Source organism: Lissotriton vulgaris, chromosome 9 (genome assembly GCF_964263255.1).
Source record: "Lissotriton vulgaris chromosome 9, aLisVul1.2, whole genome shotgun sequence".
Taxonomy (NCBI): Eukaryota; Metazoa; Chordata; class Amphibia; order Caudata; family Salamandridae; genus Lissotriton; species Lissotriton vulgaris.
The window spans coordinates 8,136,215-8,150,093 of record NC_141697.1 but is presented as its reverse complement, the minus strand read 5'-3'; the positions used below and the strand labels follow the sequence as shown (position 1 = coordinate 8,150,093).

General features: G+C 48.1%; 1 protein-coding gene across 1 annotated transcript in view; it reads left to right on the top strand.

Annotated features, from left to right (window-relative positions):
* LOC147689525 (glutamate carboxypeptidase 2-like) overlaps window positions 1-13,879 on the top strand; it is a 442,929-nt gene that overhangs the window by 383,415 nt on the left and 45,635 nt on the right. The window contains exon 17 of the mRNA XM_086936914.1: window positions 6,704-6,796. Within this exon, the coding sequence (XP_086793040.1) occupies window positions 6,704-6,796 (93 nt within the window). The remainder of the gene's footprint in view (window positions 1-6,703; window positions 6,797-13,879) is intronic.

Here is a 13,879-nt window from a genome sequence, read left to right as displayed (position 1 = left end):
GTGTCACCCTCCCCAAAAATTAATCAGTGCTAGTGCCTACAATCCAATTTGCAGGTGGCAGGACGTATTTGTGTGCCTCAAAGGATAGTTGTGTAATAAGAGAATACAAGGAGAGAAATAGCGAAGGCCAGTCGAATAATGTAGGAGAGTAGGGTCTGCTTTCCTATGGTCACCCCATTTTTTGCTTTTTGCTTCACTGGTGTTCGACTTAATATGGCTGTGGGTCTGCTAATCAGACCCACAGCCTGCTGTTCTCTCTCTAAATTCACAACCATGTACTTTAGGTACATAACCAATTGGGTATTGGATCACCTTATGAGCCCCTGTACAGTGTACTATAGGTACCCAGGGCATAGGTGCATCCAAGGCCTACCAGGGGCTGCAGCATATCTTTTGCCACCCCTGGCTGGCTATCCAATCTGACACAACTGGCTGATCACTCAGCTGGGGCAAGGTGGTGTAATCACCCCTTGCTTATATATAGTATACCTATATCTAAACCTATATGTGGACACATATACACCTATAAGTCACTCCTATGGCAGGCCTTAACAATCCTGGAGGCAGAATGCTTGGTTTTATGTGAGATGGTGCTCCAGCATGAGCTGAGCTTTCGGAACCAAGTCCCTTAGCTGTTCTGGGATATTGCCATACCGTATACTCTTAAGTGCATTATAATCCTCGTGGTTACTTGCTAACTTTGGTTTGGCTTTATCAAAACATGTCGTGTAAGGTGTCATACGCTTTGGAATACTACCCCCTCACCAGTTCTGGCGACGGGGGTAGCATTCCACCCTTCTAGATGGAGAAGAAATGTTACTTGCCTAAACGCGGTTAAATCTAACCAGAGCCTCAGCATCACAAAATGGATGCTGCTGTCACCGACACAAGTCTGGCCTCCTGCTGCTGACCGAAACTCCGGCAGGGGGGGCCGGGACAAATGGTATCCTGTCACAGGGAGGTGTTACACCACCCCAGAGAGGAGATAGTGGATTGGGGCAGGGAGGGCTGACTGAAACTAGATACTGCCTGGGGCGCACAAGGCGTCCCATGCATAGTCCAGTTCAAACCGGTGCTGGGGCACTCCAGCCCCAGCTCTGGCGTGAAACTGGACAAAGGGAAAGGGGTGTAACCACCCCCTTCCTGGGTACCACCCATAGGAGGGAACTAGCAGGTGATCCAGCCCCTTGATTTGGAATAAAGGTAGGAGCTGTGCCAATGCAAACTAGATCATCCTGACTGAAACTTTGAAATGAAACTCTGGACTCTTCGACATCCTACTCAACGTAGAAGACTGAAGAATCTCCCTTGTGGTCAAGGAGTGGCCACCCTATGCAAGCAGGCACCATCAACGCATCGAGACTTCCTTTGCTGTTGCTCCCGCCGGAGTTCGAATGACAGAGACCAACAAGACCTGGACGCCCAGACTTCCAACATCCCTATCCACAGTCCTAGCAAAGCTTACACGCTTGGAGGCAACGTGAGACGTGGGACCGGCCATCTTGAAAAGTCGACGAAGTGCTTCCTGTGCAGCTCCCGAAGCTCCCTCGATGCTGTGCTTTGGGGTTTGAGAAGCCCCAGCCCCGAGCAGCCTGTGCTCCAAAGATCACCTCTCCACACTCTCCAAGTGCTGCGTGGGGCCCTTTTGCACTTTTCCTGCTCGACGCGTTGTCCGAACGCTTGCCCGTAGGCTAGTGGCCGCTGTGACGACGAACCTACGATTTGAACTGCTGGTCTGGTTGGTCCAGACTGGCCCTAGCTCCCCTGAAAAGGAGCCATCGATCTGACCCTCCCGGTCCGATCAAGAAGACATCTTCGAGTCCTGTATGGGTTGCCTTTCCCAAGGCTTGCTGACTCTGATTCGAGTACCGACACAGCTGACAGCAAGAGCCTTCGTGGGACAGCTCGTGTTCAATCCTTCCTGGTCCACGTGCCAGCGGAGACAAACTACTCCACAGCACCTGATCGCAACCTGACATTGCCTGGTTCCATCCTGGTTCCATCCTGGTCACTGGCTAGTGACCCAGACTCTGTCCCCTCTGCTTTCAGGTACTCTTCATCTTCAATCCACCCTTGGATCCAACCGGACTCTTCTCTCCTGGCCGCCTGCAGCATCTTTTTCTCCAGGCTCCATAGAACTTCACGAAGAAACCCGACACACTTTGGCACCTATGCACCCGCTTCCTGTGGGTGAGGTAACGATATAATTCCAGTGCTTCTATAGTGGTTTACACCTCTAGTGTCCTAGTTTTAAGTGGCTAAGTTCTAGTCCAGTCGGAAGTCTCCTAAACCTAACACTTTCTGATTTTTATGCACCATTGACTTGTATGGTAAACGCGGTTGCCTATAGACACTTTACCCGCATCCTGTGGGCCTCCTATGTCCTAACCTTTGTTAGTCCAGTGTAGGCCCTAGGCCTTACCATTTTCGTGACGTGGTACTTATACCACTTTTTTAATATATGGTTTGAGTGGCCACCCGGCCTATCCATAATTGTGCAGCTTATTTTATGTTATACTGTGTTCTTTGTTTAACGCTTGTGCTCCTGTGCTCATAAAGAGTATAGGGGATTATTCTAGTAATAAATAAATATATTTTGTAATATATAACTTGTGTGGTGTCCTTTCATTTGGTATTTAAAAGGATTGCATATGGTAAAACAGCTGGCTTCACATGCCCTCTTGAGTTTAGCCTAAGACTGCTTTTGTCCATGCTACCCCTACGATAGCTGGTCTATAAGGTTGACTTACAACCAATCACCATAAGGGTCGTTTGGACTGGTGCGCGGTGCTCACTAGAATAGTGATAATCATATACCAGGCCAACTTCTCACAGATAAGATAAAGTTAGGAAAGAATAGTGGAAGCCAAATAGTCAGTCGAGACAAGGATCAATCAACCCAAACATGGATTAGTGAACTCGGCCAGACCCTGACATCGGTTTCGTAAACAAAGGCAGGGGGTTACTTTTTAACAGAAGAGACACGTAGCAGCTGGGAAAAGAAAAAACACTCGGTTCGCCGTGCTGCCTGAGTGAGGGCAACACAAAATGGCGAAGAGACACAAAATGGCGGCCAAATACGGGACGAAGTCGGAAACCGAAGAACCTCACAATTAGGAATGGAACCCTTTCATTGGTTGCAAGTAGTATTTAAACGGACATTGATTTATTGCTGCTGCTGCATAATTTTTTTGACTTATGAGCCGTGTTAATAATCTGTATCCACACCTCCCCCTCGAGGAAGCATTAAACTGCTCGTTCACATCTGCCACTGAGAGTCAAGTGCAGAAGGGGTACTTGGACCAGTTGCTCAGGATCCATAAAAGGTTGGGCCCCGGGACATCAGAAGTTAAAAGGCCTCCACCTACACTGTTGGGTCCAGTAACCCCTGTGTGCCCACTGACACAGAGCAAATTAGTTAATCTCTCCATATGTGAAAAAATAAAAAAATATGACATATCGGAAAAAATCCTATCACATAAGGGCTGCAATTGCTCCCTGTTAGATTCGGGGGTCTCTGGTTGGCACAGGTAGGTACTTGTGACAAGCAGGGACCCTCTCCTCTAGTCAGGGCAAGGGAGTTACCCTCTTAAAATAACCCCTGCTCACCCTTTAGGTAGCTTGGCGCGAGCAGACACAAGACTTATTTCAGAGGCGTTATAGGTTAAGCATTTGAGAACCCATACAGTAATCAAGTGATGCACCACAAATGGACACTACACTAGGATTATATCAACAATAGTTATCTTTTATATCAGACTTAGCACAAGACCAAATAACGACAAAGATTATCCACAATACTGTCAGCAATCAAGAGTTCTTGTTAAAAATGCGTAGTTTATTGTTCTGTGCTCTTAGCACCCTCTGCCCGGCTCTCCATGTGATGAAAAATGCCCAAAAGAGTCAAACAGGCGCAGCTGATGCTCAGGTCTGATGCGCACACAATGCAGTGCGAGTCGTTCACAGTACCTTAGTTCGCGGTGTCCGGCACGGACGAGGCAGTGAAAAACAAAAGCGTTGCACGCAGCGATGTCCTCCTTTTGCGGTGTGAGCTACGGCTCGCTGGGGGAACAGAGTTGCGTTGTTCGAGGGAAAGGTGCCTTGTGCGGTGCGATCGATGTTCATTGGGGCGTACGAGCCGTACCTTGAGAGCGAGCACCTTTCAGTCTTCCAGCGCTGTACGAGGCCGGCGGTACGACGTGGATGTGCGAAGCGTACCCCAGCCTCTCGACACAGTTGCAGCTAGCGGCGGCAGGGTGCGCGTTGGATCAGTGTGGCTCGAAGGGGGCGAAGCGGTGTGCGGTGCGGGGTCCTCCTTTGACAGTGCGAGCTATGGCTCGTTGGGGCACAGAGTCACGTTGTTCGAGACGGACGGCCTGGCACGGGGCTTCCCAGAGTGCGGGTCGATCCTCCGAGGCGCACACAGCTCCTTGCTTCAGCGCTACGGGGAAATCAGTGGTTCTAGTAGCTCTCTTCAAGGAGGGTGAAGTCCACTGGTCCTGGGACTCCGTTCAGGGGGCAAGCTCACTCACAAGCCCTTGGAGATCTTTCAGCACAAGTTGAAAATAAAGTCTTTTGAGTCTTTCTCCTCTCCTTCAGCAGCAAGGCAACCACTGCAGGCCAATCCCCCAGGTCAGGGACAGTATTCCCCCTTACAGCTTTCCCAGTTCCTTCTCCTCGGGCAGAGGTTTCTTCTTGTCAAAGCAGGATCTAATTTCTTGGGAGCAGGTCCCAATACTTATACCCCTAAATCCTTTGTTCCTCTGGGGTAGAGGGCCTGTGCCCAGCCAAAACCAGTTCTTGAGCACTTTGTTGACATGACTCTGACTTTCTCAATCAGGGAGCAGGCTAGAGACATCAGACACTCTACAGGAGGTGGAGCCAGCATTGTGGTGGAGGGGCACAGTCCTATGCAGAGCCCAGGTGCACTCCCCCACCCATCTGGATGTAAATCTCTCTATTCACCACCAGGCTACCTAGCCCAGCCCTCTGGAATTCCCCAGCCCTGTCACTCACAGAACCCAGACCAGACAGCATATACACATCCTAGCAGAGGCAAGCTGAAATGGTTAGGCAAGCAAATACCTACTTTCCAAAAGTGGTATTTGCAAACACAGAATATTAAAATAAACTTTACTAAAAGATGTATTTTATTATTCTGAGTTCAGGCATTCTAAACTCGAATTTCCACCATGTTCCCTGAGTCTGTTAGGATCATAGAATGTAACAATTCTTCCAGCCCATTCTGGCCAATGAGAACAGGTAGCCTTGCAATAGTGAAAAACGAAAATGGCTGTAATTCACTATTAGAACATGCCACACACATCAGGGCTTGTCCTACCTTACACTTACAATGCACCCTGTTCCTGGGCCTACCATAGGGGAGACTAATATGAAGTTAAGGGAAGGTTCAGGGACGGGCAAGTGGGTGCACTTGCCCAGTCAGCATGACAGTACCAGACTGTACGCAGGCTCTGCAATGGCAGACCTTAGACATAGTTTACAAGTCTGCTTTTGTGGGTGGCACAACTAGTGCTGCAAGCCCACTAGCAACATTTGGATTTACAAGCCCTGGCACTCCTGGTGCACTGTACTAGGGTCTGATAGTAAACCAAATAAGCCAATCATGGAATCCAATCAATATAGCACTTTACACAGGGAGCACTTGCACTGTGGCACTTATTGGCAGTGGCATAGTGCTCTGAACAGCTAACACCAGCAAAACACACGAGGCAACAGCAACAAAATGGAAGGGAGACACACGCCAATGGTGCCAGGTCTAACACTCCCACGCACAGGTATTAGTGAAAATATATTTGGAAGCCGATAACACCTGTTGTCACAGTAAAAGAACACCTGCTTTCATAATTAGCGTTCATTTTAAAGGCCAAAAAAGCTTCCTTGAAGTATGTATGACATAGTAAACCATAGCTACCAATGGCAAGAGGTTCAACAAGGATGACAGGAAAGAACAAAAAACTAAAAGTAGGGCTTCAATCACAGCATGATCAGAGGAAGGGCAGCAATCAAACTGAAGCAATCAGTACTTGGTCCATGCTCCAGCCACAGGAAGAGGAAGTGAAGCCAGCACACGTTGTACAATTTGAAGGCAGCAAATAAGAGTGGCAATGAAGCCAACAAATGTAAAGCAGTAGGCTGGCTGCAAGCCCATTGTTATATACAATATCTCTTGCAAACGAGAGCATATGCAGCGCATGGGCTTTCGCAGGCATGACCTAAAAGTTGCCCCATTTACAGCTTCCTTAAAACAGAGGGATTCCTGCTATGCCGTCAAATATCTGTAGATATAGCTGCATTTCACCAGCAAAGGAGCAGAGGACATCCCTCCACTGATTTGCTGGGATGGTGGGCCGCCCACTTAGGGCTTAATAAGAGAGGATGACCGCCATTGTGACTCTGTGGTCCTCAGGTTGATGGAACTCTGGGTCAGGGGTTACCAATGATGAACCAGCAGGCCCCGCCTTTACCCGAAACAGAGGTTCCCAGGTCAGGAGGACCACTGCTCCTCTGGGTCTGCCAAACCATGAAAGATGCCCTCAGTTTTTTATTTTGTTTTAACAGTGTCATAGTTTTTTTTAATCTTATTAAACCGCTACTCAAAACTTAAAATTTAGATACATTTGGAGTATGACTGTCGGTGTTTCACTGTGAAGGATTCATTGTGTTTCTCTCTCTGTTGCAGCCCCTTGGAAGTCCGCAGAGTGAATGACCAACTCATGCAGCTGGAGAGAGCGTTCATTGACCCGCTGGGCATAGCTGGAGAGCCCACATACAGGTACTGGGGTACTCCAGGGTGCTACGGTATTACAGGGGCTGGTGGTACCCTGAGGAGGGCTGTGCTCCACAAATGCAGGTACAGGAGGCGCTGCAGGAGGGTGCTCCACAAATACAGAGGCTGGAGATACTTGTAGGTGACCCCATTCCAAATACAGTAATATAAATCTCAGGGTACTATAGGGGCACCCCAAAAATACAGGTACCAGGATACTCCTCAGTGATCCCCCCTAAATACTCCAAATACAGGTATCTGAGATACCGCAGGCACTGACACCCATACATAAGTGCTGTGGTACTCCGTAGGTGCCCCCTACCTACAGGTACTTAAGACAATGTGGTGTGCCGTACCTAAAAATTGTAACTCGAGTTACTATGGAGTGCGGGAATACAAGAATTGGAGGTACTCTGAGAAGGGTTTTACCTACAAATACAGGGACTGTAGGTACTGGCAGGTGAGACACCAAAAACAGCAAATACAATCACTGTGGTAATCTAGGGGTGTCTCACAAACACAGCAAGTAGATGTACTGAAGTTACTAGAGGCTGTGCCCCAAAAATGCATGTTCTACAGGTACATCAGGGGAAACACCCTTCCCCTGCCCCAGTAGCAGTAAGACATTGTGACAGTCAAAAAATTGTACCCTGGCAATCTGTTTTATTGAGTTTAAAGTAGAATGTGGCCTTTTATTGTGATAATTGTTGTAGTATGTGTCCCTTCAGTGTGGCAGTTTGTGTTTCTCATGGCCTTGTACTGTGTGTCTTGGCATGTGCATGGCCCTGCACTACTGCTCAGGGTGCTGTGGAACCCCGTTGTGTTGGAGTTTGATTTGTTCTTCACTTTACAGTTGCATGTGTTGGTGGTCGTTCTACCATTGCATGAGAGCTGATGCTCATCATGACCCTTTAGTGTAGATGTCATTTTTAATGCCCCTGCATTGTGAGACTTTGTGTCGTTACTGCTTGTGTGGTGTGGGAGTTATGATTAATCAAGCCTCTGTAGCACAGGAGTTTGTGTATGTAATGCCCCAGCAGTGTGAGAGTTTGTGTTGTTACTGCTTGTGTGGTGTGGGAGTTGTGATTAATCAAGCTTCTGTAGTACAGGAGTTTGTGTATGTAATGCCCCAGCAGTGTGAGAGTTTGTGTTGTTAATGATTTTGTGGAGTGGAAGTTGTTGTTAATCAAGTCTCTGTAGCCTGGGAGTCTGTGTTCGTAATGCCCCAGCAGTGTGAGAGTTTGTGTTGTTAATGCTATTGTGGACTGGGAGTTGTTGTTAATCAAGCCTCTGTAGCACAGGAGTTTGTGTATGTAATGCCCCAGCAGTGTGAGAGTTTGTGTTGTTAATGATTTTGTGGAGTGGGAGTTGTTGTTAATCAAGTCTCTGTAGCCTGGGAGTCTGTGTTCGTAATGCCCCAGCAGTGTGAGAGTTTGTGTTGTTAATGCTATTGTGGACTGGGAGTTGTTGTTAATCAAGCCTCTGTAGCACAGGAGTTTGTGTATGTAATTCCCCAGCAGTGTGAGAGTTTGTGTTGTTAATGCTTGTGTGGTGTGGGAGTTGTTGTTAATCAAGTCTCTGTAGCCTGGGAGTCTGTGTTCGTAATGCCCCAGCAATGTGAGAGTTTGTGTTGTTAATGCTATTGTGGAGTGGGAGTTGTTGTTAATCAAGTCTGTAGCATAGGAGTTTGCATTTGTAATGCCCCTGTAGTGTGGGAGTTGGAAGTAATCATGCCCTCTCAGTGGGAGCTGGTTTTTATAATGTTTCTCTAGGGTTGGCGTTATGTTTCTAATGTTCCTGTAGTGTGAAGGTTGGTGCCTGTAATGCTCCAGTTTGTAGCTTAGTCTCTTTATACTTCTGTGGTACAGGTGTTGGTGTGAATTAAATCCTCCTGGTGGGAAGTAGTGTTGTGCCCACTTTACAGTGCATGAGTCAGGGATCTCTATTCCCTTTCAATGCCAGAGCTGGTGTTGATCGTGCTCCTGTAATATAGGTGTTTTAACAGCCTTTAGTGTGGTAGGTTTTTTAATGCATCTGCAGCTTGCGGGTTTGTATTGTTAATGGCCTGCACTGCTGGAGTTGGTGTCAACGAAGCCTCTGCAGTCGGGGTTGGTGCATTCAATGCCCTGTAGGTGATAGGAGGTGTGGTTAATTCCCTTTAGATAGCAAATAGTGTGTCTAAAGTGATGAGTTATAGGTGATGCTCTGTCGGTGCAGGTAGTGTGGTTGATTACCTGTAGGTTGTAAGAGGTGTGGTTACTGCATTGGAGAAGGGAGAAGTGTGGTTGATTCCCTCCTGGTGGTATTAGGTGTAATTACTGTGACATATACATAGACAGCAAGAGGTATGTTTCAGACCCTGAAGGTGGTAAGAGGTGCTGTTGATGCTATGTAGGTGGGAGGTAGTGTGGTTCATGACTTGTAGGTGGCAAGAGGTAAGAGGTGTGGTTACTGCGCTGGAGAATGGAGAAGTGTGGTTGTTTCCCTCCAGGTGGAGGTGTGATTGGTGTGATAAAGACATAGGTAGCAAGAGGTATAGTTCATACCCTGAAGGTGGTAAGAGGTGCTGCTGATGCTCTGAAGGGGGGAGGTAGTGTGGTTGATGTCTTGTAGGTGGCAAGAGGTAAGAGGTGTGGTTACTGCGCTGGAGAATGGAGAAGTGTGGTTGTTTCCCTCCAGGTGGAGGTGTGATTGGTGTGATAAAGACATAGGTAGCAAGAGGTATAGTTCATACCCTGAAGGTGGTAAGAGGTGCTGCTGATGCTCTGAAGGGGGGAGGTAGTGTGGTTGATGTCTTGTAGGTGGCAAGAGATAAGAGGTGTGGTTACTGCATTGGAGAAGGGAGAAGTGTGGTTGATTCCCTCCTGGTGGTATTAGGCGTAATTACTGTGACACAGACATAGACAGCAAGAGGTATGTTTCATACCCTGAAGGTGGTAAGAGGTGCTCTTGATGCTCTGAAGGGGGGAGGTAGTGTGGTTGATGTCTTGTAGGTGGCAAGAGGTAAGAGGTGTGGTTACTGCGCTGGAGAATGGAGAAGTGTGGTTGTTTCCCTCCAGGTGGAGGTGTGATTGGTGTGATAAAGACATAGGTAGCAAGAGGTATAGTTCATACCCTGAAGGTGGTAAGAGGTGCTGCTGATGCTCTGAAGGGGGGAGGTAGTGTGGTTGATGTCTTGTAGGTGGCAAGAGATAAGAGGTGTGGTTACTGCGCTGGAGAATGGAGAAGTGTGGTTGTTTCCCTCCAGGTGGAGGTGTGATTGGTGTGATAAAGACATAGGTAGCAAGAGGTATAGTTCATACCCTGAAGGTGGTAAGAGGTGCTGCTGATGCTCTAAAGGTGGGAGGTAGTGTGGTTGATGCACTGTAGGTGGGAAGAGGTGTGGTTGATGTACTGGAGAAGGTAGATAGCGTCATTGATCCCCTCTAGGTGGTACGATGTGTGATTAGTGCGATGTAGACTTAGGCAGCAAGAGATATGGTTCATACCCTGAAGGTGGTGAGAGGTGCTGTTGATGTTCTGTAGGTAGGAGGTAGTATGTTTGAATCTCTATGTGATATGAAGTGTGGTTGATGGGTTGATGGCTTGATGGCGTGATAAGAGGTTTGGTTGAATCCCTGTAGGTCGCAAGAGGTGCGGTTAATGTATTGGAGAAGGGAGATAGTGTGGTTGATTCCCTCCAGGTGGTATGAGGTGTGATTAGTGTGACGTAGACATAGGCAGCAAGAGGTATGGTTCATATCCTGAAGGTGGTAAGAGGTGCTGTTGATGCTTTGTGGGTGGGAGGTAATGTGATTGATTCCCTGTAGGTGGTAAGAGGTGTAGTTGAGGTACTGGAGAAGGGAGAAGTGTGGTTGATTCCCTCCTGGTGGTACAATGTGTGATTAATGCGACGTAGACATAGGCAGCAAGAGGTATGGTTCATACCTCGACAGTGGTAAGAGGTGCTGTTGATTTTTTGTGAGTGGGAGGTGGTGTGATTGATTCCCTCTAGGTGGTTAAAGGTGTGGTTGATGTACAGGAGAAAGGAGAACTGTGGTTAATTCCCTCTAGGTGGTATGAGGTGTGATTAGTGTAATTGGTGTGATATAGACATATGTAGAAAGAGGTATGGTTCATACCCTGAAGGTGGTAAGTGCTGTTGATGCACTGAGGGTGGGAGGTAGTGTGATTGAAACTCTAGGTGATATGAGGTGTGGTTGATGGTTTGAAAGTGATAAGAGGTATGGTTCAATCCCTGTAGGTGGCAAGAGGTGTGATTGATGTACTGGAGAAGGGAGATAGTGTTGTTGATTCCCTCTAGGTGGTATGGAGTTTAATTAGTGCGACGTAGACATAGGCAGCAAGAGGTATGGTTCATACCCTGAAGGTGGTAAGAGGTGCTGTTTATGCTTTGCGGGTGGGAGGTATTGTGATTGATTTCCTGTAGGTGGTAAGAGGTATGCTTAATGTGCAGGAGAAGGGAGAAGTGTGGTTTATTCCCTCTAGGTGGTATGAGGTGTGATTAGTGTGATGTAGACACAGGCGGCAAGAGATATGGTTCATACCCTGAAGGTGGTAAGAGGTGTGGTTGATGCGCTGTAGGTTGGAAATAGCCTGGTTGATGTGTAGGTGGTAAGAGGTGTTGCTGATAGGGTGGAGATAGCATGAATGATGCATGTTACATGGTAAGAGTGGGTGATGCACTCTAGGTGGAAGATTCTGCGGTTGAAGCCTTGAATGTATTCAGAGGTGTGGCTGATATACTGTAACTACAAGGTAGCATGGTTGGCGCTGTGTTGGTGGTAAGAGGTGTGGTTGATGCCCATCGTGGGAGATGTGTTGATTCTCTGTAACTGGGCCACAGGGTGATTGACCCTGTGTAGGTGCAGTGTGGCTGATGTCATGTGGGTGGTAGGTTGAGTGGTTGGTGATGAATAGTTGGTAAGACGTGCAGCGGTTGCACTGTACATGATAAGAGGTGTGGTTGCTGCATTGGAAGACAACATGGTTTAATGCCATGTAAGGCATGTTTTTCCCTACATCTTTATTGAGTTATAAGACAGTGCGAATTGACAAAAGAGAAAAACTTTGTCCTAAGTGTTACATGCATAGCAAATATTAACCGGAGTCGAGGACATTGGTCCTGTGGGAAGTCATCGCTGCAAATATGGGATTGCAAAAATAACCAGTAAACTAACAAACCGTATAAGGCCTACTTTTGATTTACATCAACATTTACGCTGGTGTGTGGATTACTACGTATCCGCCCTATCGGGATCAACACGGTCTTGCCCCAGGGATGAGTATGTGTTGGTGCAAACACTAGTGGTGGCTATGACTCTGAGTTGGGTTCACTCCGAAAAGCATGCAATAAATCATCCCAGCCAGTTGCTATGAAGGGACGGTGGAGGCCCGCAACTCATCTCTGTTCAATGCCGCCGATTCCGGTGTGGCCTAATGCAGCATTGCCTCTGGGGCTGACCAAACAGTAATAATAAAAATAACCTGGTATTTGTAAAGCGCAAACTAATCACCCCTAATGGTCTCAAGGCACTGTAGGCCCTGGGGAGGATTAAGGGAGCTATTGACCAGAGTCGCATGGTGCTGAGCTGAGCTGCTGCCGGAGCCAGGATCGAGCCATGAACACCGTGCTCTGGAGTCAGCTGCCCTGGCCACTGCGCACCCCTCTCCCCAGTTATGTGCACTTCACATATTCTCCGTGCAGGCTGCATTACGGCTTGCATGGAGAACATGGCCCGGCCCCCAGTCCCTGACTGAGGGCTGAACCACGGTGCTCAGACCAATCACAAAGCTGCATTGCAGTGTAGTGATTGGTCAGGGAAGCATGGGTGCTTACCAATAACAAAGCTTCATTGCAGCTTTGTGATTGGTCAGGGGAGCCTGGCTGATTACTTCTGGTTTCATTCCAGAGAAGAGACGACAACGGAGAGACACAACGGCGAGGTAAGTTATTACCTTTTTTTTAATAATCCCCTTAACCACCTCACCCCACCACCCCCGATGCGTGCCAGATGCTACTGTATTTGTTGTCATTCCTTAGGAGTCAGGGGGCAGCGTAGATTGTGTTCCCAATGACCATTCCGTCTGGTTAATAGGTCTACGTTTGGGTCAAGAATGGCTCTCATGATCATGGAGGCCAGTTGTGATCCACTTCTCAGGGTAAACAAAGCCTGAGTTAAAGATTGCATCGTCAGCTCAGTGGCCACTGCACTCCAGAGGCATTCTATTTCGGCAGCTAGTCAATGGTGCAGTAACAACTGGCCCACCATAAATGTAGTCTGCTCTGATAGCATAGCAGATGGGACAAACGAGTCGTCTGGTCACAGATCCCCAAGATGCACACTCCTAAAGGACTCCCTGGTTGCTAGCCCCTCCCTGCCCACAGCTGTGCGAACGCCAGTGAGTGTGCTGAGCGGAATGTCAGGTGTACACGGCAGGATGCCTGGTGAGCACCTCATGGCCGTGCTGTAACAGTCATTGGCTACGCAGAGAAGACTATTGGAAATTGTGGGCAGCGATGTATGGTAGCTCCGTGCCCAATGTGGTCAATTCCTCCGCCAGGTTAAGACCATCATGATAGGGAGCTAGTCATTCGAGTTACGTCACTGGGTAGCAGTGCTCAAAATACAGGACCGAGGTCCCCTGCAGCTGTAGGCAATTGAAGCTTGGCCAGAGCAATTCTGCGTCCATCTTTATTTCAGAGCGAGTCCCCCAGCCATCGAACACGGGGAACATTTCACGGAGCTAATACTAGGCATGTTCATTAAATAAAAAAGAGTCAAGGCAGCATCACCATTTTAGACAACGCACCTCCACCCTGCACCGAGAGAGGAGTGAGCACCAAAAGTCCATTTGAGGTTGAAGGGGGCACTGCCCTCATGAGGCTGCCCCCAATAGGTCCCTGTGGGTTGGACATTGCCCTTCTTATGGGATTTCCCTGCAGCTTTTTATCCTCCTAGTTTTTGCTGACTCGCTTTTCGTGGCATCAGGTCTCTGGGCACTTTCCACTGTACCACAATGGGAAAGCGCGTTCACCCTTCATACACAATCCTGGAAAGGGTTTCGGTGTCGTACTTGCGAATGTCC